A 27,060-nucleotide genomic window follows, 5' to 3' on the forward strand; every position below is an offset into this window, starting at 1 on the left:
CTTTATTTTATTGTAAAACTGTTTGAAAAAATACTGTACCGTGAAAAATGTTTTTATTTTTAAATGCAGATACCTACTGCGAAACAGGATTTTGTCGCAGTAATATACAGTTTTTTCTCTGAAAAAGATACGATCGTTAATTATATGCCATTTAAGTGTTATACAGGCTCAGATTCTTTAATTTCCGAATTTTTTTTTGTGTAAATAGTATGTAACTTAAATAGAAATTTTTTCTATATTATATTATAAAATTTTAAATTCAGGTATGCAGTCTTATACCCCGTTCAATTTTAGTATAATACTGTACAAGTGTCAAAGTATGTTCGCAATTTTTTTTGTATATGAGAGAAAATGAGAGGCACTGTCAGCAAAAAAAAAAAACGCAATATTCGTAAATTCTTAGCCGCCTAAAACTTAAAAATATTATATTAAACTGCATACCCGTATTTTTTCTAGAAATTCTAATTTAAGAGTTTGAATCTTTGATGAAAATTTCTTGAAATTTGGCGAGTTTGAAACTTTGAGCTCTCGTTGTTGTGTATGCTATATTTTTATAAAAAAAAAATAGAGAAAAAATTGTCAAAACTTGTAAAGAAGCAGTGACCCTAATTATGTGGCCACCACTGTATATAAGTATCAATGTACTGCAAATATGTTTCAAAAGTTCAAAACACAATTCTTCAACAAGTTCTAACTGTATACAATTTTTGTTACCTCTCTTTCTTTGCAGAAACCAGTATTTTGCAAATTAAACGAACACAAACGCTAGCAACGATTGGAAAAAAAATATTTGTATTTCTTGTTTGCATAAAAACTGTTGTCCATAGCAAATAATATTAAAGTGTAAAAGCCAGCCACCGCCGCCGATTCATTCATTCACTGATTCGTGAGTGAGGTGGGACGAACAATTGCATTGTTGGTTAGACAGTTAGTTGTTGACGACAGAAGTGTTGTTGCTGCTTGAATGCACAGCTGCAGCTGGGCGGCAATCGCAATAATATAAAACAACCAAAAAAACAACAACGGCTGAAAACGAAAAGTAAGAGGAAGTGCAAAAAAACGAGCAGCCAACAAACAGCAAACCAGCAGCGCCGTCAACGGGTAGCGGTAGCAAAAATGCAACAAATTAAGTTGCAACAACACAATTGCCAACAACAGCAAATGCAACAGAGACAATACAATACAAGACAACAGCGACAGCGAATAACAAATAGCTACCAACAACAACAACAACAACAACAACAAGGAAAACAAACACAAGAAGAACAACTGCAACAGCAGAGTCAGAGTCAGAGCCAGAGGCAGCAGCAGCAGCAGCAGCGAAAGCAACAAGCCAAACATAAAGAGCAAAAAGTCATTCCAGCCGCATAGTTGTGGCCTTCAATGGAGGAGGAATAATAAATGAAAACAACAACAACAACAACAACAAAAGACAAATATTTCAATAAAGACTCACATATTCATATACATACATACATCTAGCGCATAGAAGACAACTATAATAATAACAACAACAATAACAAAAGACTTACCAATCAACGGAACAACTTGCTGAACGAAACTGAATTTGCCTGCCTGCCTGCCGGCACTCTCAACTAACCAAGGGACATTCACACTTCTCCACTGTCATCGTCACTCGCTGTAGAAGAAGAAGAAGAAGAGGAGGAGGAGTAGCAACAGCAGCAGTGACATACGAAACACAACAGTATTTGTGGAATTGCAAACTTTTATTTTAAGGTGAGTCCTCTATGAATGTTTGCTTGTTTCTGTGTGTGTGTGTGTGTGTGTGTGAAGTGCCATTTAGCAGATGACTGGGAATTTTTCGATTATCCATCGACTGTCACGTAAGGGCAATAACCACCAATTTAGTATACCCGTTACACTTTCGTCCGTCGGTCCAAACCTGATTCATTACCATCTCCGGCTCAATTACTCGAATAGCTCATCAATATATGTATCTACAGGCGCCATCAACTGCCACAAATCAATGTTGCATGAAGCCGAAAGTCAGCCTCATCGACAGTCAGATGAATGTTGTTGTAGCATTTGATGTTGTTGCAGTTATGTTAATGACAATCCATCACTTGTAGTAGGTACATATAATGTTTTACAATTGGTTGTTTTTTTGTTTTTGGCTGACTGACGCATCTTTGCAACACATACCGCGTTTGTATTTGCAACAGCAATAATTCCTCAACATTCGCAATGACATCCGATTCCTCATTGCAAACAAAAGTCCATTCAATCAACATATCACATTTTGTCGGTTACTGCAAATCATTTATGATTGTACACATATCTACATACATACATACTATATCATTAATGATGGGAGGTATTTACGGATGTTGCATGCAACAATTTTTTTTTGCTTGTCGAATTGCATTGTCTAAAGTATGCAGTGAGAGTTTGGCGAAAGTGAATGTTGAATTTTGATGTTTCGACGCTTTGTAGTGGAAACAAAGTACCAGCAATAAAATGCATAGCTGCTAGTAGATGGGATCATTTGACCAAAATTGATGTTGCGTGGAAGAATATGAGATTTTTTTGGGCGACACACAGTGGCATATTTAAAAACTTTTATAAATTAACCGGCATAAAGCTATTGTTATTCAGAAACGTTCAAAGGACTCAAAAGTGGTTAGTACTTTTGAAAATATCTGCTGAGAATGCCGGTGAAGTCGTTTAATTCAACGGATCCTATCGTGGCACTTTCTAAGAGTTACATACATAGGAATTCTTAGCAATTTTTTTATGGAAACTTTCAATTATAACAGAACTTGCTGGTTTGGTCTTACTTCCTAAGCATGGAAAATAATGATTTCATATGAAATATTACATAACAAATCTTGGTTGCTAAATTATCAAAAAGGTATAACTAATTTGTAAAGGACTTTGAGTAGGGTCTTCATTCCTTTACCAAAAACTAATGCAAATCCGTGCATACTCGCACCAAAAAGAGTGGCGGCCATTTTTATTTCACCATACCAACTTTAGCAGTTTTTCCAAATAGCATAAAGTGTATTAAAATATTAAAAATTAATATGATTTATTCTGTATTTAGCATCATATCATTTATAAAATGTGTTAACAAAGCTGAATTAAATTTTCAAAAATACAATTAAAAAAAATGACTGAATTTTCATGAAATTTGGTATTTAGAGGATCTTAAGTTCGCTCATTACACACTTCAAACTAGTTTTCGAAAACTCAAAACGCAAAATCCAATATGGCGTCCGAAATTTCAAAAATTCAAATCTGACTAACTTTATTTAAAAATGAGAAAACTAAAGTTTTGGAAATGACGAATTTTGTATAAAATAAAATATCTCAAGAAAACTGTTGGGGCCTAGACATATAGCAGACGGATCCAACTATCCCTAATTTATATATATAATAACTGTTATTATTTCATAATTTGATCATAAATTCATTTTAGATATGTTTCCTCGTATATAGCTAATAAACAAAATTTTGCTAAACAAACATTTCGTGTTACTCAACTGAAAATGGCAGTTGATTTGACAGTTGTCAACAGAAAAAATTTGAATGTGGTACATAGATAATAGGGAATTTGCAGGATTCAACTTTCACAGTCGATTAGTTGAATCAAAAGTTGAACGAAACCAACTTCATTGAAAGCGATTACTGGAAAGGCCGTCTACACCAGGCGATTGTTGCTTTCAACTAAAAGTTGTCTGAAAAATCGCCTCATATAAATTCCCTATTACTCAAGATCTGTGAGCCTTAAAACATAGTACGTTTAATTCGTTTGAAATGTTCCTTATTTCTAGAGAAATTGACAGCCCCTTCGACAGTCATGAACTCTTAAAGTTTTAATTTGACACGCGATTCGCGATTATCATATCTAACCTATTCAGTGGCATTTTGAAAAAGATTGTCTTATTTTTAGAAAAAATCATAGTCCATTTGACAGCTGTCAACTTTCAGGGTTTTAATTTGACATAAAATTCGTGATCAGCATGCAAAAAATGTAATTATTGGCATTTTAAGAAAGCTTTTCTTAATTTTAGAGAAATTGGAAGTTGATTTGACAGCTCTCAACCGTCAAACAATTATTTGTATGGCATATTCGCATTTAGCATTACAACAGTACTACGATCCCGCAGTTTTATTATAATCGTTACAGCCCTTCTAATTTTTCGTGTAAAACATGGCTCCTCCGACCACTGCGCGACAGTTTATGAACAGCGAAATACACTTTTTGAGGTCGCCTTCAACTTTTTCACTGGCGCTACAATAGCTTAAGCGGTTCCGGACGAGTTCTACACAGCACGCTACAAATGGAGGGTGTCTATAGTCTTAGGCCGCCTCTGAACGGAAGAAGGTTTTTATGAGAAGCTTTGCCACGGCAGATATACACTTTGAGGTTTGCCATTGCCTGCCTAAGGGCGACCGCTGTCAGAAAAAAAAATATATTCTTGCATGTTGCTCCGGCCACGGATCAAATCTTGTCCTTACCAAGTGATAGTACGCGGCTCTTACCACTCGGCCACAGCGACCGCGGTCTAAATTAGAGCGATTATTCCACGAATGCTATGTTTTATTAGTTAATTCTACATATGTCTATCAACAATGTCTGTACACGCATGCTGACTGTGCCTTTGATGGCAGGAGATAACTTCGTATTTGTCCTTGTGAGCCAATAGATTTGCTTGTAGGCGAACAATCTTAGCATTTTTATCGAGAGATTGTGGGCTGCTGTAGCAGGGGTACGGATCGTCACTCAGCCAACCCCGTTACTCCCCTTGCACTACGCCAAGACTTAAGTCAGTAACAATATAAGCTCTAAGACCGGTGATCTACTGTTTTGCAGACACCACACTACTATCCAGCCTTAAGTTACCGGTTGTCGCCACCCATTGCAGCATTTATGTAATCCAGCTTCTCACTTGGTTGCGTGGAAGCCGCTCTTCGTCGGCCGCCATCTGTTCGATCACTCTTTGTATGTCACTTTTCGTAAGCGATCCACTGTTACGGCTCCGGACTATCCCTAACACAATAACTGTTACCGATTGTCCTGGCCGCCGTCAGTCTCTCTCTTCCTACACCAACGTTACCATTCACCGTCTCATTGCATATATGGTTCTGGGACCTGTTCAATAGAAGTGGTAGGTGCGACACTGGCAATACTGGTACTACTTTGATGCGAATTATGACTGCAAAATATATATCCATCCACAAATCCGATGCTCTAGATCGCCATCAAAAATACGACGTCGCATGCTATGTGGGTTTAACCGTTTATTGCCATTCTTCGTCTTGCAGCTTTGAATGAAACCTATTCTGTAATGTTTCTGCTGCGACACCTATATAAAATACTACTTCCTTGCCAATTCTAAATCCAACAGAACTATCCGCATAGTCACCAGGGTATTGATGATATTCTAACGTTTCTAATACCTCTGAATATTTTACCTTTTTGTAAGAATTATTTTATATACCTGCTGATAAATACATATTTAACTGCGTTTACTATTTTATCTATTAAAAAAAAAGACAGCCGTTTAAGCCCAAGGTAAGAAAAGTACCCTTGACTATTTTTGGAATGCTCTGTCTGCATCCATTCGTCTTCTTCCGTACGACATACTTTCGCTGAAAAATACATTTCTGAAATAACAACTTTTCGTGCTTTTTAAGTTCGTACTATCTTTGGTGTTGTTTTGCATACCGAACGTAGTTTTATATGGTGCTTTCAGCCAAAAAAAAACCCTAAGTTAGTGAGCCGTCTTGCTTTTAAACCAGTTTCAAATCCCTTCTAATGTTCCGCGCAGTTTTGAAACGATCCTGTAAGCAAAAGTGCGGATTCCTCCTTCTACGCTGGTCTTGACAATGCTCCATTATTTAATTTTTTCTGAATTCGGCTTTCATTTAATCTGCGTATTTTTTTAACTGGTTAATATCTAATGGTGCCACCTAGGGAAAATAATTTTTTTTTCATAGAACTGCTATGAAATCGTAAACTTTTTAAATCATTTAAAAAATTATATTTTTTTCCTACAAAATACATTAAAATATCTGGCGACACCATTAAATGCTAACCAATTTCAAAAGAAAAAAAATACCGTTCTGCTTATTTTCCATGTTTCTCAGTTCTGGATCATAGTTAAACAATCCATAAATGCATATACTATCTTGTAAGATGACTAGCTATACCCTCGACAGTAAGTATCTCCTTGTTTACATTATTTGAAATTAGTCGCGTCAATTTCAAAAGATTTTTAAATAAACACCAAGTATTTATATCATTTTCTGACAGCTTCCACAAACTAAGCAGATACGAGTTTATTTATGTATTGTTTAACATCCTGCCATTTTCTAGGACATCCTAACGAATATTCGAATGACAACACGTCTCCATCACTCTACATCATTTCCGCATAAACTAGCAATTTTCGTGAAATCCTTCTGCTCCATCTATAATTTTCTTGCTAGTTTTTTTTTGCTGCCTTCCTTCATACGCCCACGCTCGCTAAAAATATCTCAATCCCATTCATCTTGGCCAACTTGGATGACGCTTTGCATATACATACATACATATATTTTAATATGACGCGAGCGCGCACTGGCTTATTTTAGCATAAACCAAGTCACTTCTCAGCTTTCCATCTTACATATTTATGTACGTATTAACGTACATTTAACGTTTTGTTAAAATATATGGCACAATGTACGCCAACCGTATACGTCAACTACAGCAAAACGCCAACAACAGCGACACTTTACCCAGTTTCCTAGAAATGAAGTAGCTGGTAGTTGGCATAAAAACGTTTTTGTACTCTTTATTTATTTCTTACTACATATTTTTATTTTTACTAATAGACAGTTAAAATGTGTATACATACAAGTACATACATGTGAGAGAAGCTGTCGCTGGCTTGTGGCATCTATCATCATTATGTGCTTGAAAGCAAATTATGACTTGAGGCCTGATATTATTTTTCAGTATATGCATTATTCTTCTCTTGTAAATTAAACCAAATTTTTAAATGTAAAATTAGTGCAAATCGACTGAATTAGCTTGAAAGGTAATTACTTATAATTTTATGCATATATCCTATTGATATTTGACTAGTAGAGTACCCGAGGGCGTTCGGGCTTATACATATCTGATTAAAAATTTCACGCCTATGGGATGTGTCACAAATCATGTGTCTTTGTACAAATTCATTTTACCATAAACGTCTACGTCTACGTTATGTATGTATTCACACTAAATTTCAGACTCAAGTTACTTACGATACCAAAGTTAAGGTTCTCTGAATGTACTACGTCTATCCGAGGTGCCACATCCACTCATCTCCTTTTAGTTACTATAAGCGCCTACTTTAGTTACATATGTCGCCACACCAAATATCAATCTCACGTGACTTATGGGATGTGCCACGACTCCTAGCCTAAAAAACCCCTTCTTCAAAAACCAGTTCCATTAATTAGATAGATAGATAGATAGTTGGTTGGGTAAGGCACTGCGACCGGTAGGTCTATTGTGCCCCTAGCTCATCACAACACCTCAACCAGCCCCAGATTGTCTATAAACTTCATAATAGACCCCGGGGACAGTGAGTGTATGTGCTCCTCAGTTCCATTAATTAAAATTAACTCTGACATTTTAACAGGTGGCAACCCTCCTTCATGCAGTTTTTAAATGGAGCCTCTTCAACACCTTTCGTTTGATACCCGTATTATAATAATTCATTTAACTGACTATGAATTTAACTTTTTTCCGCAGGGGGCAACGCTCTTTGAGCAAATTATAAATGCTTAAACTAAAGATTTCTTAACACTATTTTGTTTGGCACCCACATTTTAATATTTCATATGGCTTGTGTGTAATTTCGACTATTAATACATATAATATATAATACTTCTCCCTGAAACGCACCCTTGGAAATCCATATTTTAATATTTCATATAGCTTTTGTATAATCTAGGATTGTTCTATAGCAAAAAAAATATACACCTATTTTTTTTTCGAAATCATAAAATATTTAGAGGTCGCTCAAAGCGCTCAGAGTTTTTCCTTGCATTTTATATGTGAAAAAAAAAATAAAAACTTTTCGTAGACATGTTATAGAGTTCTTGAAAACCAATATTTTTTCGATCGGAAAGCTCTGGTTCTCTTCACGAGACTTCCAATAAAAATACCCAATTGTTTATTTAACAAATTTTTAATACTAGCGATTTTTTATGTATGATTCCCACATTGCATTTTCAGGAGTTTTTGGCGCGGACCTCTAACATATAGTTACAGAAAAAAAGCTTCGTTTTGTTTTCCAAAATAGTTTAGCCGATACTTATATTGCCAAACTAGTCTAGAAGTACACCTACAGCTCCACCTATTTTCCATGTCCTTGCGGTTTGTAAATATCTCGGCTTGGAATACAGAGTCACATTCAACTAGAAACGTATAAAGTATAAAGATGCAAAGTAGACTGTCCTTGGAAATTTGGCAAGCAAAACCTGATGATTGAGGTAAAGATATGGAGGATCCTCCTTGGTGACAGACCCTAGGCTTTATCAAAGACTTGTTTACGTAGCCAGAATAGTGCGAAGGCAATGCAGGACTTATGGGGTTACAGTTACCTGTGAGCAGACACGGTACAATAACTTTCTTAGGATTTTTCCTCGCCGATGTGCCTTTCTTAAAGACGTTTCAGGTTTCTTAGTTTTGTACTGTACGGCAAATTTCGGGGTTTTTTAGTTCGTGCTTTATTTTTCGCCATCTTTTCAGAGTTTTCTGGCCTTTTCAGATTATTCAGGATTTTTCGGGGCCTCTCGGGACTTTAACGGGGTCCTTCGGGAGTTTTCAGAAATATTGCGAAAAAATGGCCGGTATAAGAAATAGTAAAAAAATTACCTCAGATTTTTTGTCTCTTATACCAAAATGCTTAATCGGTACAGTGTCAGTTGGCTACATGTGAAATGAACATTCCACCATTTTCCGATCTTTATTTTAAGTACTAAAAAAATACCTACAAATAAGGTTACAACTCTATCGGCAACAATCATTTCACAAAAATATTTCAAACAATTTGCTTGCGACATTCTTTGCAAATCGATGTGAGTGGTGGTCAGTCACTTTAATTCTCTACCTCACTACTCCAATTGCATTCGCTAGCCATTTTGGAATTTTGCATTGCACTGCATGGCTAACTATTTAATATATTTGTGGCTATAGTATGCAGTCTCGGTATTTTATAGTGTCATGTTAATTTGTGCTGGTGGTGTTGCTACTTCAACCACTTGCCGCTGTCAGCCGCCTCGGTAGCCAAAGTTGTCTGTTGTTACTTACTCTAAGGTTTGTTTGCTAATTTTTCATTTTATTCTAACCAACACTTGTTACGGCTTGTTGCCGATGTAATTGTTATACCAGCAATTGCATTTGTAAAATTGTTGACAATTTGTTCTCGCCGCCCCGCCATTGTTTCAACTGCGCTCTCTCTTTGCCTTCAACGTCCCCATCCCTGTTTGTGTACTGGAAGTCAACTCACTTTTTAATGCATTCGTACTGTTGCTGCCACCGTCAAGTTTATATTCTTGTTTTTAACATAAAGTTGTTTGGGTGTGTTTGGAGCAAGCTGTAGAATGTTTTCTTTTCTCATAATTGTTGTGGTTGGCTAATCAAAAGGAACTGGAATTGAAACACCGTTGGAAGCGTTGAAAGGTGGAGGTGTGTCATTGAGTGGCAGAAATTTGCATTTTCTCAAGGGTTTAGTCAAATGTTGAGTAATAATATTTAACAAATTATATGTGTACCTACATACGTAGGTATGTACATATGTACCTGCTGGAGCGAAAAGAATTATGCTCCAGTCTCCATCGATTCTTCGGGTGCCATACTAAGGACCTTTTAGCCGAGGTTAAAAAATTCGGACTTCAAGAGCCAAGAGTCTTGTTGTCTAGCTGACTCAAAATATAGCGTCAGTGATTGTCTTCGTTTGCTTTGCGCTCAAAACGATTTTAACGATTTTTGCTTTGATGTGTTTGTAACACATGTGTGCTCAGACATAATAGTTCTGATCCAGTACTCCATGAACTTACGGGATTTTACACGAACTTGCAGGAAGTTGCAGGAAAAATGTTCCCGTACTCCAAAATCCTCCAAAATCATGTAAATGAGAGCGACTTTTGGAGAGTTTTGTAGAGAATGAAGTTGCAAGATTTTACACGAACTTTTTCTTCTGGTAAAATCATGAAAAGTGTCAAGCAATCACTGGTTGACGTTTTTACAGGAAAAATGTTTTTTTTGTTCCCGTATTTTTTGTTGTTACTCACTTTTTACTCTCACTTCAGAGAGTAATTTTGCTGTTTGACAGTTTTACAGGATTTTTCACGAAAAGTATTGGATCCGAGCTAATATTATCAAGCTTTCGCAATAGGCACTATAACTTGCTTTCGCCATGACTGTTAATATTTTTAGCTTAATATTTTTTGAAACAAATACATATAAAAGTTAAGATTTTTGATGAGAGCTTTGATATTAAAGGTATTGTGTTCGAGATTTTTGGGGACACTTCCGTTTTGTAACTTTTCGTACTCTTCGGATTTATTAGAATCAGACAATTTCGATTTTTTCGGAAACGTTTGCATTTTTTGGAAAGGCTTACATTTGGTTGAAACGCTGGCATATTGTGGAAACGCTTGCATTTTTTGGAAACGCTTGTATAATTTTGGAAACGCTTGAATTTTTTGGAGAAATCCCAATTTTTTGGGAAACTTCGTTAAAACTTTTCGGAAATATTGGAATTCTTTCTGAAACGTTCGCTTTTTTTATTAAAGTTTCGCATTTTTTCTAGGAAATAGGGGAACTTTTCGCATATATTATAATCTTTTCGAATTTTTTAAGACAAGTTCAATATTTTCGGAGACATTTTTATTTTGTCGGGAACTTTTGAATTTTACTCGGCAGCGGTCGCATTTTTCGGAAAGGTTTGCACTTTTTCGAAAACGTTTGCATTTTTTCGAAAACGTTTGCATTTTTTCGAAAACGTTTGCATTTTTTCGAAAACGTTTGCATTTTTTCGAAAACGTTTGCATTTTTTCGAAAACGTTTGCATTTTTTCGAAAACGTTTGCATTTTTTCGAAAACGTTTGCATTTTTTCGAAAACGTTTGCATTTTTTCGAAAACGTTTGCATTTTTTCGAAAACGTTTGCATTTTTTCGAAAACGTTTGCATTTTTTCGAAAACGTTTGCATTTTTTCGAAAACGTTTGCATTTTTTCGAAAACGTTTGCATTTTTTCGAAAACGTTTGCATTTTTTCGAAAACGTTTGCATTTTTTCGAAAACGTTTGCATTTTTTCGAAAACGTTTGCATTTTTTCGAAAACGTTTGCATTTTTTCGAAAACGTTTGCATTTTTTCGGTAGCGTTGGCACTTTTCCGAAGCGTTTACATCATTTTGGAAACACTAAATTTTTTCGGAAACATTCGCATTTTTTGGGACCCTCTAGAATTTTTTGGGATACTGGATGTTTTTTTTTTTGGGACATGTTAAATGTTTTTTTTTTTTGTAAACGTTGAAACTTTTCGGAAATATTGTAATTTTTTGGAAAACCTTCGTAAGACATGTTCCTACTTATTAACACAAGTTCATATTTTTTAAGCCAAATTCAAATATTTTCGGAAATATTTTCATTTTGTTGGAAACTTTTGCATTTTTTCGGCAACGTTTGTATTTCTTCAGACACATTTGCAATTTTCGGCAACTTTTGAATTTTTTCGAAAACGTTCGCATTTTCGGGACAAGTTCAAATTTTTTTGAAAACGTTCGCATTTTCGGAAACATTGTATGTTTTTCGGAGGCGTTCGTATTTTTTGCATTTTTTCAGAAACATTCGCATTATTGGGACACTTGCATTTTTGGGACACTTTACTAAATTTTTTCCGGAAACTTTGGAATTTATCGGAAGCGTTCCATTTTGTTTCGGAAACTATGGGATCTTCAGAAATTATTCGATTTTTCAGGAAGTTCGGTTTTTTTTAGAAATTATTGGATTTATTGGGATGTGATCGGATTTTTTCGTAAATTCTTTATTTTTGTTCAGAAGTTTTTGGGATGGTTTCGGAAATGCGCGTTTTTTGATTTGTCCGGTGTTTTCCGAAAATGTGCCCAAAGTTGTGGAAATCCTAGGCTTTTTTGGAAATGCTGGGTTTTCTTTTCAGCACAAGTAGAATGTCTTGGAACTTTGTGAAGTTTTTGGGACCGCTAAGAAGAGAAAATTGTATAAATATAGGCGGACAACAACCTGGATGAAAGTACCCGTATTCACATTCATCCTGCAATGGCATCAGAACATATCGACACCTCCAAACCATACCATGCTAAGACAATAGAGATTTAAGCAGACTTAACCTTTATGATTTATTTACAAATTTTCATTTTCTTTTGGTATTAACCCGTTTAAAAAGCTCTAACCTATTTTTCAATGTGAATTAATTTATTTTTTTTTTGTTCACACAAACTTCACATGGGAATTCCAACGAAGCTTGTGAATTTAAATAGATACATATGTACAAGACACAAACAGCCGCAGTGTGTGACTTATGTCCATACATACTCGTGCATAGTATAAGAGCACTTATACATACATATGTATGTATGTATGTAAATATTTACTTGGCTTCTGCTGCGCTTAACTATTTGCATTTAATTAAGAAAAAGGTGTTTTCACAACGACCGAATCTTCTTCACTGGCCAACGGCCGCTCTCCTGTTGCTTTCATTCTTCATGGCCTGACCTGCCAACACCAACTGGTGGCGTGGCGCGTAAACGTTATTTAAATGCTTCGTTGCAATGACCCATAACATCCAGTAGGTAGTGGCAACAGCGGCAGCAACAGCGGCAGCTACAGCAACAACTGCTAAGTGAGTTGTTACTTTTTTGTTTTACAACAACAGCACCAAGTATAGCCTTTAATTAAATTTTAGCAATGAGCTATGAAATGAGTTCAAAAACATCATTTTTTGCGTTGCAGTTTCTTTTTCTTCGTTGAAACTTTACAGCTGGGTTAAGTAGTTGTAAATTTATATTTTCATTATTGAAAACATTGGAGAGTGCAATTAATTAGAGAGTACATTTTTATAATGCATACATATTTAACGAGGGTTCAATTAAATGTTAGTTGTAAAAGCTTTTCTTAAACTATATTCAATTCGTGGATCTTTGTTGGCAAAAGTAAATTTAATTCGATTACTTTTATATCCTCACCCGTTTAATTTGTTATACGGAGTAAGGCCCTCAATTTTTTCTGGCCAAAAAACGCAATGTTTTTCGCGACGAACTTTTTACTCTGAATTTTTTTAAAACTTTTGGCTATGGAATTTTTTAGCACATAAAATTTTAAAGCAAGTTTAAAGCTGCCGAAAATCGGGTTAATTTGTAATAGTTTTTGTTTTATTGACGGCATTTTCACTTTTGCGATATAAACAAAAATTTCTAATAGAAAAAAATGCGCAAGACCCTTTCCCACAAAAAAAAAAAAAAAAAATTGCCAGTTTATATGAATTCCACTTGCAATAGCAAAATCAACAAATTCTAACCGGATATTCCGATTTTAGCCGTATACACAAATAACAGAATAGTCCCAGCCCAAGTAGATAGACTTCGAAATTTCAAGGATTTGTTTAATTAAAAAAAAAAAAAAATTATTTAAAACATTCAGTGCAATGTAGAATAGCAATATGGGTACCAAGTGAAAGAGAAAATTCAATAGAATTAAACAAATTTAAATTTTTTTGGTGAGCAAGAACGTGTAGGTATTGAAACTGTAATTTTAAAACTTTATCCATAAATATCTTTGAAAATTTCCAATAGTTTTTTTTGAAAAAATAAAAAAATGATTAAAAGGGCATTTTCAATACCTATTCGGCATTTTGAAGCAAAAAATGCATGGATTTTTTTTTGAAAATCCTTGGATTTTTGGAAATGTTTGGATTCCTTCGGAAATGTTTGGTTTTTTTCAGAAATGTTTGAATATAATCCGAACTGTTTGGATTTTGCGGAAATGTTTGGATTTTTTTCAGAGATTTTTTGATTTTTTCGGAAATATTTGGTTTTTGCGGTAATGTTTGGATTTTTTTCGGTAATGTTTAGAATTTTTCGGATGTGATTGGGTTTTTCGAAAATGCTTGAATTAGTTCGGAAATGTTTTGATTTTTTCGCAAATATTTGTTTTTTTCGGTAATATTTGGTTTTCTTCGGTAATGTTTGAAATTTTTCGGATATGTTTGGGGCTTTTGGAAATGCTTGGATTTCTTCGGAAATGTTTGATTTTTACGGAAATATTTGGATGTTTTCGGATATGTTTGAATTTTTTCTGAAACGTTCGGATTTTTTCTAAAAAAAAATTATGTATTTCTACATAATCTTCTCTTTCGATTGGTACCCACGTTACCCACTGAATTTATAATTTGAAATAATTTTTTGAATTAATCATAACCTTTCAAAGTCTCTAAACAAAGTTATATATATAAACAATAGACAAAAATAGTAGTGCTCGCAATTTGTTGAAACTTTACTCATAAAACGATTAATAATAATAATATATTGTATAATATTTATTATTATTTTCATGCAACCTATTTTTTATATAGGAGTCAAGTTTTCTCAAGTGGGCCACCCAAAGTTGACTTTTCGATTTTTCATATTTCATTGACCGATTTTGAAAGTTAACATGGTGTGCATGCAGTATTGACACCAAAGATTTTGCGCTAATTTTATTTTTTGGACGAGTTATTTGCAAACAAATTTTTATGCAGGCTTTTACATTTTTTGAAATATTTCAGCAACCATTCATTCGAATCTTATGCTTTTTTGACATCATCGAGTGAGAAAAATTCTAACAATTCTGAGAAAAAAATTTGTTTGAAATTTGGGTGAAAATTTGTTGCGTTTTTGTTGTAGTATTCTACAAAGTTTTAAACTTGTGTTTATATGGATTTTGTAAGAGAATGAACTGTATTTTGATAGAAAATTTCTAAAAATAATTAAATAAACAAGAGTTGCAAAATATCACTTTCAATGGGGGTGCTATTGTATTGGCCAGTACTGTATATGATTTATGTTATAGAGTGAACTATATTTTCATAAAAAATTACTGAAAAAAATGCTCATGAAAATAATTGTAAATATTATACATATTGGAACAAGGTGTATACTAACATTTGACACTGACTGTATATTACAAAACACAAAAGTGTCTACAGAAAGCAACGCTGGTTTACTATAGCCGGCCGCTAGTTTCGTGAGTATATTTTTTTGTGTGTGTGTGTTTTTTTTGATTTTGTAGCACGGTGTTATAATACATTCTCACCCATCCAGGCATTATGCGGCTAGTCGAAAGTTTTCGGCGCCTGGCACTGCTGTTAATCACAGCTTTTTCATAACGCCAATGAAACATAGCCGCCGCACAGATAAGATAATAACGAATTAATCACAAACCTAGGGAATCGTTTTATCTTAACAATTGCGCTGCGCTATTCCTTTTCAACTCTCGGTTATACAAATTAAAATAAAAAAAGAAACAAAAGTGATTATTTACATACTCGAAACACTGTGTGTGTGCTCACTTTATTCACCCATTGCGTATGACAAGCAGCGCGAAGATATATATGTGCATATTTCAAATCAGTCTCTCCTCGGGAATGCACGGTTACGGTTACAGTATTTAACTAAATAAATTTGATCTGCCACATGCTCGTACAAAAGCGTACATAAGTACTTACATTCATATTTATTTGAGACAAATTCTGCGCTTTATATTTCTTGTTGGTATTCCAGCAAGTATTTGCGCTGGCGTTTTGCGACTCGGTTTTTCATTGTTGAAATAAATTTCAGTGTTGTGTTACAGCAAATATTTTAAAAATTTCCATTACCACCCGGCAGATGTGTTTTCGTTGGAACGCAGGATTTTCCAGCGGAAATAAATTGAAAATTCCTACGTCGAAGAAATACTTCTACATATATATTTATGTGCTAAAGTTGGCTTTTATGAACAATTATGTATGGAAATTTGCCAGATTTTCAATTCTAAAGCGCTGTCGTTAGGAAAATAGTGGTATGCATGAAACATTTAACTATAAAACATTTAACTATAAAACATTTAACTATAAAACATTTAACTATAAAACATATTTTTTTTTTTTACAAACTTAATACCTTCCTTAATTTTTTAGGCGTTTTTAATGACTTCGTTATCGTTCTCAATTTTATCAGCAATGACGTAAATTTATCTGTGTGCTTATTAGAAATGCTTATCTGAATGTTAAAAAATTTATTAATATGTGTGTAACGGCAGTTTTTCATGGAATGATTTGAATGTAAACAAAAAAGCTAACAACCTTCATACATTAGCTGTTTTAAAAGTTTGTAAAAAAATCTTTTGTTGGTTTTAACCCCTGCGCTCACTAATCCGGAGGGGAAAAAAATAAATTATTAAAATAAAAAGTCTTTAGGGTCCTTAGAGTTCGTTGGAAGTGGGACTTTATCTGTGCGAAAAATACATACCAATGTATTAACGGAGTAATGAGTAAAACTAGTTAACCCGCATGGCGTTAAAACGCCCTAAAATTTAATTCAAAACCCAATAAACTATTGAAAATGTTAGTCAGAGTTATAAGCGATCCGAGTGCCATATTTCATCTAAATCCGTGCAGCCGTTTCCGAGTGGAGATAGGTCGGTTTTTAATATCATCAAACTCCAAATAACCATGTACCGATAAAAAAGTTCTGACTTCAAAAATTAAAATCTTATCGCACACCTAAAGGCCAAGGTTTTTACTTCGACCTCTCATATTTGAAATTTCGAAACAACGGTACAAATCTAATGAGTTTTCTAAGGGAGTTTTCGGAAAATCGGAAAGCTTTTAATACTTTTTCGTAAAATTAAAGGGATTTCCGCAAGCTTTTGGATTTTTTTTTAATCTCAAACTTGTGTTTGGAAGCTAGGTAGTTTTTACGGAGTTTTCGGAAACTTACAATTTTTTTTCGTATTTTCCGGAGATATCTTTTTGGGGTCTTTGCGGAAACTTTAGGAATTTTTTTCTAGAAATTTTATAGATTTTTTCGGGAACTTTCCTATGTTCGAAAACATGATTTTTTCATGGTACACAAAATTTTGACTCAATATTTTGCAAATTAAAATCGATAATTTCTTCCTTTTTTATTTTTTAAGCCAGGACAAAAATAAAAAAAGTGTCTGAGCTAAAAATGGTTTAAATTTTGACTTAGTTCATAGATAGTTCGGAAAGAAGAATATAATTGGGATTTCTCAAGATGTTTCGTGTTTTTTTCGAAAAATAAGTTCTGTACAGAAATTTTTTCGGAAACTTTCAAACTATTCCGCAACTTTTAAAATATTCCGAAACTTTTAAAATATTCCGAAACTTTTAATACGTTCCGAAATTTTTAAAATATTCCGAAATTCGTAAAATATTCCGAAACTCGTAAAATATTCCGAAACCTTTAAAATATTCTGAAACTTTTAAAATATTCCGAAACTTTTAAAATATTCCGAAACTTTTAATATATTCCGAAACTTTTAATATATTCCGAAACTTTTAATACATTCCGAAACTTTTAATATATTCCGAAACTTTTAATATATTCGGAAACTTTTAATATATTCCGAAACTTTTAATATATTCCACAACTTTTAAAATATTCCGAAACTTTTAATATATTCCGAAACTTTTAATATATTCCAAAACATTTAATATATTCCAAAACTTTTAATATATTCAGAAACTTTTAATATATTCCGTACTTTTAATGTATTCCGAAACTCAAAATTTTTCGAAGCTTTCAGAAAATATGTGGAAGCTTTGGGAGTTTTTCGGAAACTTAAAAAAAAATCTAGAAACGTTTAAAAATACTTTCGGAGATATCCAACAAACATTCGCAAACGTCCAGAAAACTTTCATTAACTGAAAAAATTTTCGGAAGCTTTCGAAAAATTTTCGGAAACTCCCAAAAAACAGTCGTAGGCTTCCATTAAAATTTCGCAAACTATAAAAAACTTTCGGAACATTTAAAAAACTTTCGGAACCTTTAAAAAACCTACCGAATTTTCAAAACATTTTTGGAACTTTTCAAAAACTTATGCAACTTGTCCAAAACTTTCGGAACTCTTCAATACCTTTGCGAAGTTTTCAAAAACTTTCGTAAAATTTTACAAAACTGTTGGAAACTTAAAAAAGTTTTGGAAGCCCTGAGATATTCCCGGAAAATGTCAAACGTCTTTGGGAATTTTTATATAACTTCTAGAAATTTTTTGGTACCCAAATTTTTGAAAGCTTTAAAGAGATATTAAATATTTTTCAGAAATTTTTCGTAAGTTTTTGAAAATTGATGTGGTTTATTTAATTTTTTTCTTTTGACAATATTATAAAATGTATACCCGGCGGAGTCTCTGTGGATTTACCTTATTATTTGGGAGTGCTTGCATTTTTATGAGAATATATCTTATGGATATTATTGACCTTCCGGGGGGGTTTTTCTAAAAACTATCTAATTATATGAATTTGTAAATCACATAAACTACTTTCCCAGACGAGTAAACGAGCTATTGTAACCGGTACGCACGTGTGCGTGGGTGCATAAAGTTTAAACTAAAATTTCTTCACTTGCCATCACATATTGTTTTTATTTCTTTCAATCTCTTACATACACTTTCATTTTGTCGCTTCATTTACTTTTGTATTCTTGGACATATTTTTCTTTTTTATTTTAGTTTCACTTTACTTTGTCTGCTTTGTAATATTGAATTCACACATTGCAGCGTGGGTGTGCGGTGTGGGTGCGCGTGTAGGTTTTATATGGCAATCACTTTATCAAGAAGTTATTGTTTTTATTTACATACAAATCGCGGGTGCGTTTTGGACGAAGTCGTCGCCTCAGTCGACGTCAACGACTGTTAAGTTCTTTCTGCCGCATTTCGCAGTGCTCACCAATTCACACTCAATTGTTGTTTGCGATTTCCTCGGCAGCAGACAAGAGAAAATTAATATAAATGTGTGCAGCACATATACTACAAACATATTGATAACTGATTTCTTTGAATTAAGTATTTTTCTTTTTTACTTTTTCTTTCATAATTGATCGATATGTTTTACAGCTTTTTATTTTGTATTCGCTCCACGTAATCAGTGAAGTGGCTATGCTCATATATTTTGCGCAGAAGTTTTTTCTTGTTGTTGCAGTGCTTTTTATATAATTTATTGCCATTCTACAATGTAGTCTCAGGTCTCATTCTCTTTTTTATCTACGCTTTGTTTTTTTTTTGTTTGGTATTCGCAAGCACTGTACGGTATTTTTCTCCGAACTTCCCTTACTCATCTCATCTTTCCTCGTCCCAACTGCTCATGGCAGACTCAAAACATTCATTATGAAATCAATTTTCATGTATTGGCCGTTGATAACAATAATGACATGCCCACACACACACACGCACACCCTGTAGTGCAATTAAAAAAGCAAAACTCCATTAATAAAAATAAAACAAAATTTGCAAAAAAAAAACACTTTTCAACAATGCACGCTCTGCTTGTGCCTTCTTTGTTATCGACCACCGCCTTTAGTCATTCAGTCACACGACGCCGGTGTAGTACTCAGTTCAATTGGTAGAAGAGTTGTGCCAACGTAGTACTCGTGATGTGAAATGTTTTGAAAATTTGTTAAAAATCAACACCTTCACCAAAAAAAAAAAAAAAAATATTACCAGAAACGGTAAAAAAATCGCTTTTACGCAGCAAGGTGTACGAAGGCGCAATTTCAAGTGGAAGTTTCAATTAGTTTTTTTTCTGCTCTTTATTCCGACTGTGGTCAAAGAATAGCGGAAGTTGCTTTTTTTTTTAAATACGGAATTCGCTATACAAGAAATAAAAGCCAAAAATATTTACATACATACATATAGATACTACATGAAACGTGATCTGTATGTGTTTATTCAAGTCGAAAGTGGAGTGATTTTCGGGTGTCGACAGTAAAAGTGCTGTCATTGAACCGGAAAAAGTTTTCATTGCAAATATTTAGTGCCTTCTTTTGTTATTATTTTTCGCATAATTGGACAAATTATTGTGCTGGTGTGTTTTTAGAAAAATGAAAGTGTACGCAAGCAAAATGGTAATTTTTTTTTAAATCTTTAGAAAACGTAACTTTTACTATTTTCTCAATAAAGTGTGTTTTTTTTTTTGGCTAAACTGGTTTATAGGTTAGGTTCGGTTAGGTTAGGAAGGCTAGGTGTCTATGAATTACTCGTATTTCCACTCGGAGGCAAACTTGCTCATTGTGAATGACAATGTATGAGTGCCAGGAGAAGGCACATCCTTCTAACCGAGGTTACCCCATATTGTCAGTATAGTGTCTGCTAAACCAGTTGTGGAGCTACGATATTCTCACTTTCATTATCTCCCCCAAACTATTCACAAAGCGTGATTCCAAATGCTTAAGACGCCTCGTCTGGAGTGCTGGGAGTCGACATAGGAAGTGATGAATCGATTCTTCTTCTTCTTTCTACCGTCAGCTTCTGCAGAGGAGGCTTGTTGGTATCTATACGCCATCGATGGAGCCTTTACAGCATATTTATTAAGCGTCGATAATTCTTCTGTACGACTCCTATTGAGTCTCGGCCATAAGCATCTTGAGATCTCACAGTCGTCACGATTGATGCATAGGTCTTTAGTTACGGCTGTGGTGTATTCTTCAACCATCCTTAGTAGATCGGAAATCGGTGGTAGTAGGGAGTTATCTGCTTCACTAATTTGCATTTACGCGCCGTGTCTAGCCAGATTATCGGCTATTTCGTTCCCTCCGATATTTCTATGTCCAGGAACCCAGCAGAGAGACGTTTTGACGGGGCTCAGTGTAGCCAGCAATGCACGAAATTTCCGTACTACTTTCGACTTTACTACTTTAGAACCTAACGTTTTCAATGCGCCCCCTGGCTGGCAATGAATATAGTGACGTTCCCCGATAGAGACTTACTATTCTGTATAAATAGACAAAGTTCCCTGTGCTCAAGATCTCCGCCTGAAATTCACTGTAGACACTGCGCTCAGACTGTCGATATGATTGCCTTATCTGCAGGTCCTTGGAGTATACAGAACCGAGAAAACTTCTTTTTCCATCCGTATACCATTGGTGTAAATGGAAATACCATAATTTATCGACAGTAGGCCGCCTTTCCGATCTTGCCTAGTTGGAAAATGTAATAGGAATCTTAAGGCTAAAATCTCAGGATGGTGTGAGAGTATCAATTTCGATATCTAAGTCGGCCTTGATTCCGTTACGCCGTTCACTATTAATTACCCTCAATACCGCTGCGTGCCCGTAGCTGGCCTGTTCTCGTAATTTTAACCAACTTTGTCTAGGGGCCCCTTTTGCGGCTGCGCCTGTTTCGAGCACTTGTTGTGGATTCAAGTAAAAGATAATTTCCAACCCTTCTTGTGGTGCGCAGAATAGTTGATAAAATAAAAAATTTATCCTACGTCCATAAAGACTCAAATATTGGGCAGTAGAAAGGAATGTGGTAAGATTTTTGGGCCACAAAATTCGGCTTCTTGCTGTACAAAAATGTTAAGGCTCAGAGGTTTGCTACTTTATAGTTCTCAAAACTTAAGTAAAAAAACTTTTGGCGTGCTTGAACGGTGATGCGAGCAAGCTGCTTCAACCAACCCATTAATCTTTTGAAGAAAACTCATTCTCGGTTGAGTTTTCGAATTGCAACATTTGTCCGGAATCGTCTCTAATTTTAAAATGTTTTTGAATGCAGATTTTGTCACTCTTCACTAGGCACTGGTTGTCCTGAGAAGAAGGATGCAAGTATGCGAGTAGCGATTCCTTCAACTCAGAGGCTTTACATCACAGTACCTGTTTTCTAGCTTGGATTTCGAAGATCTAAAATCTATGTACGCTATTGCTTCCCCGACGCAACTCACCTAATGGAAAATTGCTTCATCAAAATCGACCTAGACAGCCCAGCGAACTCCTCACACGCTTGAGCCATTCAAACATACTATAAATTACCACCAGAGCTTGACTCCAGCTTAAATGGAGTCCCTACACTGTGAGTTAATTGAACCGATTGACTGACCCCAGCTTTTGTTAAAAATGACTGACCGTGTAGCGATTCCCTAAGGGTTAGTGTTTTAAAAGTGCTCGGAGCGTACAACAAAACTTCGCCAGCGGCTAATCTCCATTGTTGAAAGTTCCTTAGTTAGGTTAGTAAGAAAAAAGTAAGACCACGGCTGTTTAAGACCCAAGCTCGCGAAATCAGGCCTCGAACCAGTTACGAGATACGTAATTTGTTTTGTCTTAAGAACAACCTAGGCCGCACACGGTCAACTTGCGGTCAGTAGAATCTAGCAATCTTAAATTCCAAGGCTTCCATTCGTCCAGAAGCACACCACATGTAGCCAGTGAAGCATCCATCATTTCCGTACTCGCCTACAATTCCTCAAGGGTTACTGGCTCATCTGTCATGCCTTCAACCTGATGATGGTGATATGACACTTCTGGACCGTATAGTCAAAGTACCCATGACCCTGATTGATCCCTCGCTTTCAGGATATTTGTACATATGCTAACCTCCTGCATTTCTAAGCAATCAGACCGCCTCTCTATTTATTACAGCTGCTTTCGCATGAGAAGCATGACAGTGATCCGGGAGCCCTAAATTGAGGTTGATGGTGAGATCCTCGGTACTGGCAGCATATTCCAGTCAAGACCAGATACTTAAACCTTTTTATCTCCTTATGAAAAGAACAACTAACCGGAGTTCAGGTATTCCTGCCTAAGAACTATCGGTGCTATGTCGTACTTATAAGGAACCAACCGTCAGCCGTTTTTCACCGAAGTCTCCAGCAGCTCGTTGACGACCCGAAGTGAAATTGGCAGAACGCGCCTTTGTAGCTTATCTCTACTCATTTTTCTCTGAATGGAAGGGCTGCACAGTTCTACGCACAAGTTCCTCTGCAAATCATGCGAGAAATAAATTAAACAAAGTCGACACCGAGGTTCAGTTTATTTTTGGATTTCACGATTGCATCGATATCAAAAAAGTCGCCAACCGAGTGATCTCTATAAAGCTATTTCTGATGACCTGCCGTTGCACTAGGCATGCTGAATTGAAGACAAACGTTTACCATTCAGGAAACATTTATACTCTTAACCAGATCAAGACCTTTAGTACACTTCGCTATCTAGTTTCATGGCTCAAAAGGAGCCGTCGCCTTTCGGGAGAGGTTTTCTTCTGATCATCTCCGGACTGAATTCCAGCCAAAAGCGGAACAAATACTAGTTATGACATAGGAACTTCTTGAATTGGCTTCCGCCGATTTCTCTTTGGGTGCTATTTTCCTTGTGACACATATTTTCTGCACCATTGGAACCATTTTTTTCTCTTCGTTGGTATTTCAGATTAAGTTTTACCTTTATTACACAAATTTAAAATAACCGGAAACTTTGATTGGTATTCAAACTAACTTCTATCTTTCTCTACTTTTTTCAATCTCATTACAGACGACTCTCAAAGCACTATTGAACGCACCTCTTCAACGCCAAAATGGAGAAATCCATACATTCGACGCCAGCTGGTAAAGTTTCGCAAATTGCGAATCTTTTCCAGCGTAAACCTATCGAAATACAGCCGGTGGAACAGTTAAGCGCCGCTGCAGCTGCTGCTGCCGCTGCCGCCGCCGCCGCCGCCGCAGCAGTTAATCAGCAACAACAAGCCATTGGTGTTGGAATACCGGCTACAGTTGTACGCACCGAATCTCATTCTGCTCGTTTCAATAATGCACGCGCGCTTTTCGAAAAGCTCGGCGTGGAGAACAATTCGAATTCGAATGTGAAAATGTCACGTTCCGGCTCGCGTGACGATAATCTTTGTGAGGGCAATAGCTCGGATCGTTCATCGTCGCGTTCCTCAGATCGTTCGATATCGCCACCGAAGCGTCGTTCACCCTTTCCACCAGGTTGCAATGTAGCCGCTTCATTGGCGAACAATAATAATTGTGCACTGCAAGTTAATGGCGGTTTAGCGCTGAGTAATAGTAAGTTTATCGTAGAACCGGGTACGAAGCTACATCACAATATTGCACGTCACAAATCCGAAGACGGTGTGCTAAGCAGCTCATCAGTGGTCGGCGGTGTGAGTGCAATACTATCGGCTGGTGGTGGTAGTGTCGACAAGCCGGAGAAACCGGAACGTAAATTCAATTCACGCGAACTAATTGAGAAACAAAAGAAATGGACTTCACATTTTACGAAAACAAAATCAAATCGAACGCATAGCGACCAAAATCGTTGTGACATTATCCGAACTGTGCCAGGCACAACGCTCTTTTCCGGTTCGGCCATACAAATGAAGGATAAGGAAAAGGAGAGAGAGAAAGAGAAAGACAGGGAGCGTGAAAGGGAGCGGGAGAAAGAGAACGCCAATATTGCCGTTACCGTTGCCACCGCCTCACCAAACGTCAATCACAAGCCAACCGCTGCGAATGCTGCGGTAACCAGCATGGAACAGCTACGTTCACCCATTTTGGCTGCTGCACAACAGCATCAGCAAGCACAGGATCATCCACCCAGTCCACCGGTACGTCACACTGTCGTACCGCCTGAGATAAAACCGCGTAGTACCAATAAAATTGGTAGCCCCATTAAATCGCCACCATTGCCACCCATACCAGCTGCCAAACCGAAGAACCTAAGTCCAATTAAGTTTAACCCAGAACGTGTACGTTCGCCCACAAAACTGGCTGATGCAACGCAGCCGCCTCCACCACCTGCCAAATCGGCTGCTGTTACGGCAGCTCTACAGCGTTCACTTGATGAGCAACAACAAGCCGCAGCCGCAGCCGCAGCCGCTGCCTTGACAACTGCACCTGTGCCACCAGAAAAGCCACGCAAAAAATCTATTGATCTCATTGAGGGTGAGGATAGGCTAACGCCATCTTCGCCCACTTCAGCGACATTCCAGTATGTGGCCATAGCCGCAAAGCGTGGTTCGGTGGATAGTTTGGGTGGTGGCGCAAATGGCCTAAGTGGTAGCATTAATTCGGCTACATCGTCTTCGCCAGCCGCCAGCGCTTCGTCGGGCCCTTGTTCACCTGTCTACACCGAAGACGAGAAGCAAGAGAATGAATCGACTGAGAAATCAGAAATGCAGCAGTATTACAACAGTATGCCACGTTCGCGTCGCAGCGATAACGAAGGTGAGTGCAGTGCTAATTTTTGTTGTTGTTTATACTACATGTAGGATCATATGTAATTGTGGAGAGTGTGGGGCTCCTTACGCTAGAATTCGGATATTTTGAAAAAAGTACACTCAACTCCAAACTGAAATTTAAAACGAAGCCTTAATCTTAACTTTTAACAAAGCAAATCCTTCCCATGTACTTTGTCGAGGCGTGTGAATTCACCGCTCTTATTGAAACATGACTGAAGATCGATAGAACATAGAAAACCAAGATTTTGCATAGCTCATTTTGTTCCACCGCCAAGAGTTCGCGGAAAGGATTTACCATAGGTCACCGGACAAGACCACCCTCTTTATCTTTCGATGCGTAGACGGCTGTTGATGTTTGGAATCTTCGGCGAAGATTGTTATGATCCTGGAGTTTGACAATGGGAATCCTAGAAAAGTTATTATCAAAGAAGAAGCGTCCGATAGGCTCTTGGTATAGTATCTAGACTGACCGAATCTAGATTCCTTCCAGGGCAGGCACACTTAATTGCATTGCAGTTATGTAGCCTTGTTTGCATAGAGGGCACGGAACACTTTTCTAGTTCATCTTTCTATACTACGGTTTCTGTTAAGCTTTCTATCCAGTGTATGAATAAACAATGAATCAATGAATTTCTTAATAGATTTTTACTTCAAGAATATGGTTGCAGAGGGGCCAATAGTCCAAGATCTGACAACGTTTTTTGTTTGATACCAAACGAAAGTTTGGGTGGAAACCCCCTGCCAGACCCAAAAAACCGTTGCTATGCTATAAGTTTCTAAAATTTAAACGGAATTAAAAAATATTTTTTTTTTTTAGGTAGTTTCATACTAATTTTGTTTAAATCCGATCATTGGACCATGAGGGAATTGGCGATAAACTTAAATTTTTATATGAGAATTTAAATTTTTGTTTATTTAAAAATTACTTGTTAAAACAGTAAAATCTAAAAATTTTAAGAAAATTAAATAAAAAAACATTAAAAATTCAAAGAAAACACAAATGAAAAAAATATAAATTAAATAAGTTTCTAAAAAAATACAAATAATAATTGAGTTTAAAGAATATATTTTCTTAAAAAAATTAAGAAAAAAAATTAAATTACAAATAAAAAACATACGTATAATCAGGCCAGAACTTTCGCGATGAGTGCGTTGTGACGTCCTAATAAACCAAAGAGGGTTATTTACACTACTATAATCATGCTAACTTTTATAAATTATCATAGGGTGTATCCTCAGGAAGCCATAAATATGTTTGAAGCCAGCAAGCCAGATGAAACTTTGGGTGGAAACCCCTGCCAGATCTAAAGAATCGTTGCATGCTATAAGTTCCTAAAAATTAAAGGAACTATTTCTTTTAATCAACAAGATCTAAAAATGATAAGAAAATTGAATAAAAATTATTACAAATATATAAAAAATCAAAAAATATAAAAAATATAAAAATATAAAAAGTAAAAAAAATTAAAAAATAAAATTATAAAAAATAAACATAAAAAAATAAAAATATAAAAAATAAAAAATGTAGAAATTAAAAATTAAAAATATTAAAAGTAAAAAACGTTAAAAAATAAAAATCAAAATATAAAAAATAAATGTAAAAATTAAAAATATAAAAAATAAACAGATGTAAAAAAATAAAAGTATAAAAAATAAACAGATGTAAAAAAATAAAAATATAAAAAATAAAAAAATAAAAAATAAAAAAATAAAAAATAAAAAAATAAAAATATATAAAAAATAAAAATATAGAAAATAAAAATATAAAAAATAAAAATATATAAAAAATTAAAATATATAAAACATAAAAA

At 35.5% G+C, this 27,060-nt stretch overlaps 1 protein-coding gene across 2 annotated transcripts; it reads left to right on the forward strand.

Moving 5' to 3' along the window:
* Positions 1-1,643: 1,643 nt before the first annotated feature.
* LOC108362084 (serine/arginine repetitive matrix protein 1-like) lies at positions 1,644-26,044 on the forward strand. 2 transcript variants are annotated; one of them, XM_017614932.1, is made up of 2 exons: positions 1,644-1,737; positions 23,542-26,044. In XM_017614932.1, the coding sequence occupies exon 2, from the start codon at positions 23,585-23,587 to the stop codon at positions 25,277-25,279; it is 1,695 nt and encodes a 564-aa protein (XP_017470421.1). In that variant the 5' UTR covers positions 1,644-1,737; positions 23,542-23,584; the 3' UTR covers positions 25,280-26,044. The 2 variants fall into 2 exon arrangements, with proteins under 2 accessions (XP_017470421.1, XP_017470423.1); XM_017614934.1 differs by lacking the exon at positions 1,644-1,737 and adding an exon at positions 20,008-20,145.
* The last annotated feature ends 1,016 nt before the right edge of the window (positions 26,045-27,060 follow it).

Source organism: Rhagoletis zephyria, unplaced genomic scaffold, assembly GCF_001687245.7.
Source record: "Rhagoletis zephyria isolate East Lansing unplaced genomic scaffold, Rhagoletis_zephyria_1.1 Rzeph_scaffold_00926, whole genome shotgun sequence".
In the NCBI taxonomy this organism is placed as follows: Eukaryota; Metazoa; Arthropoda; class Insecta; order Diptera; family Tephritidae; genus Rhagoletis; species Rhagoletis zephyria.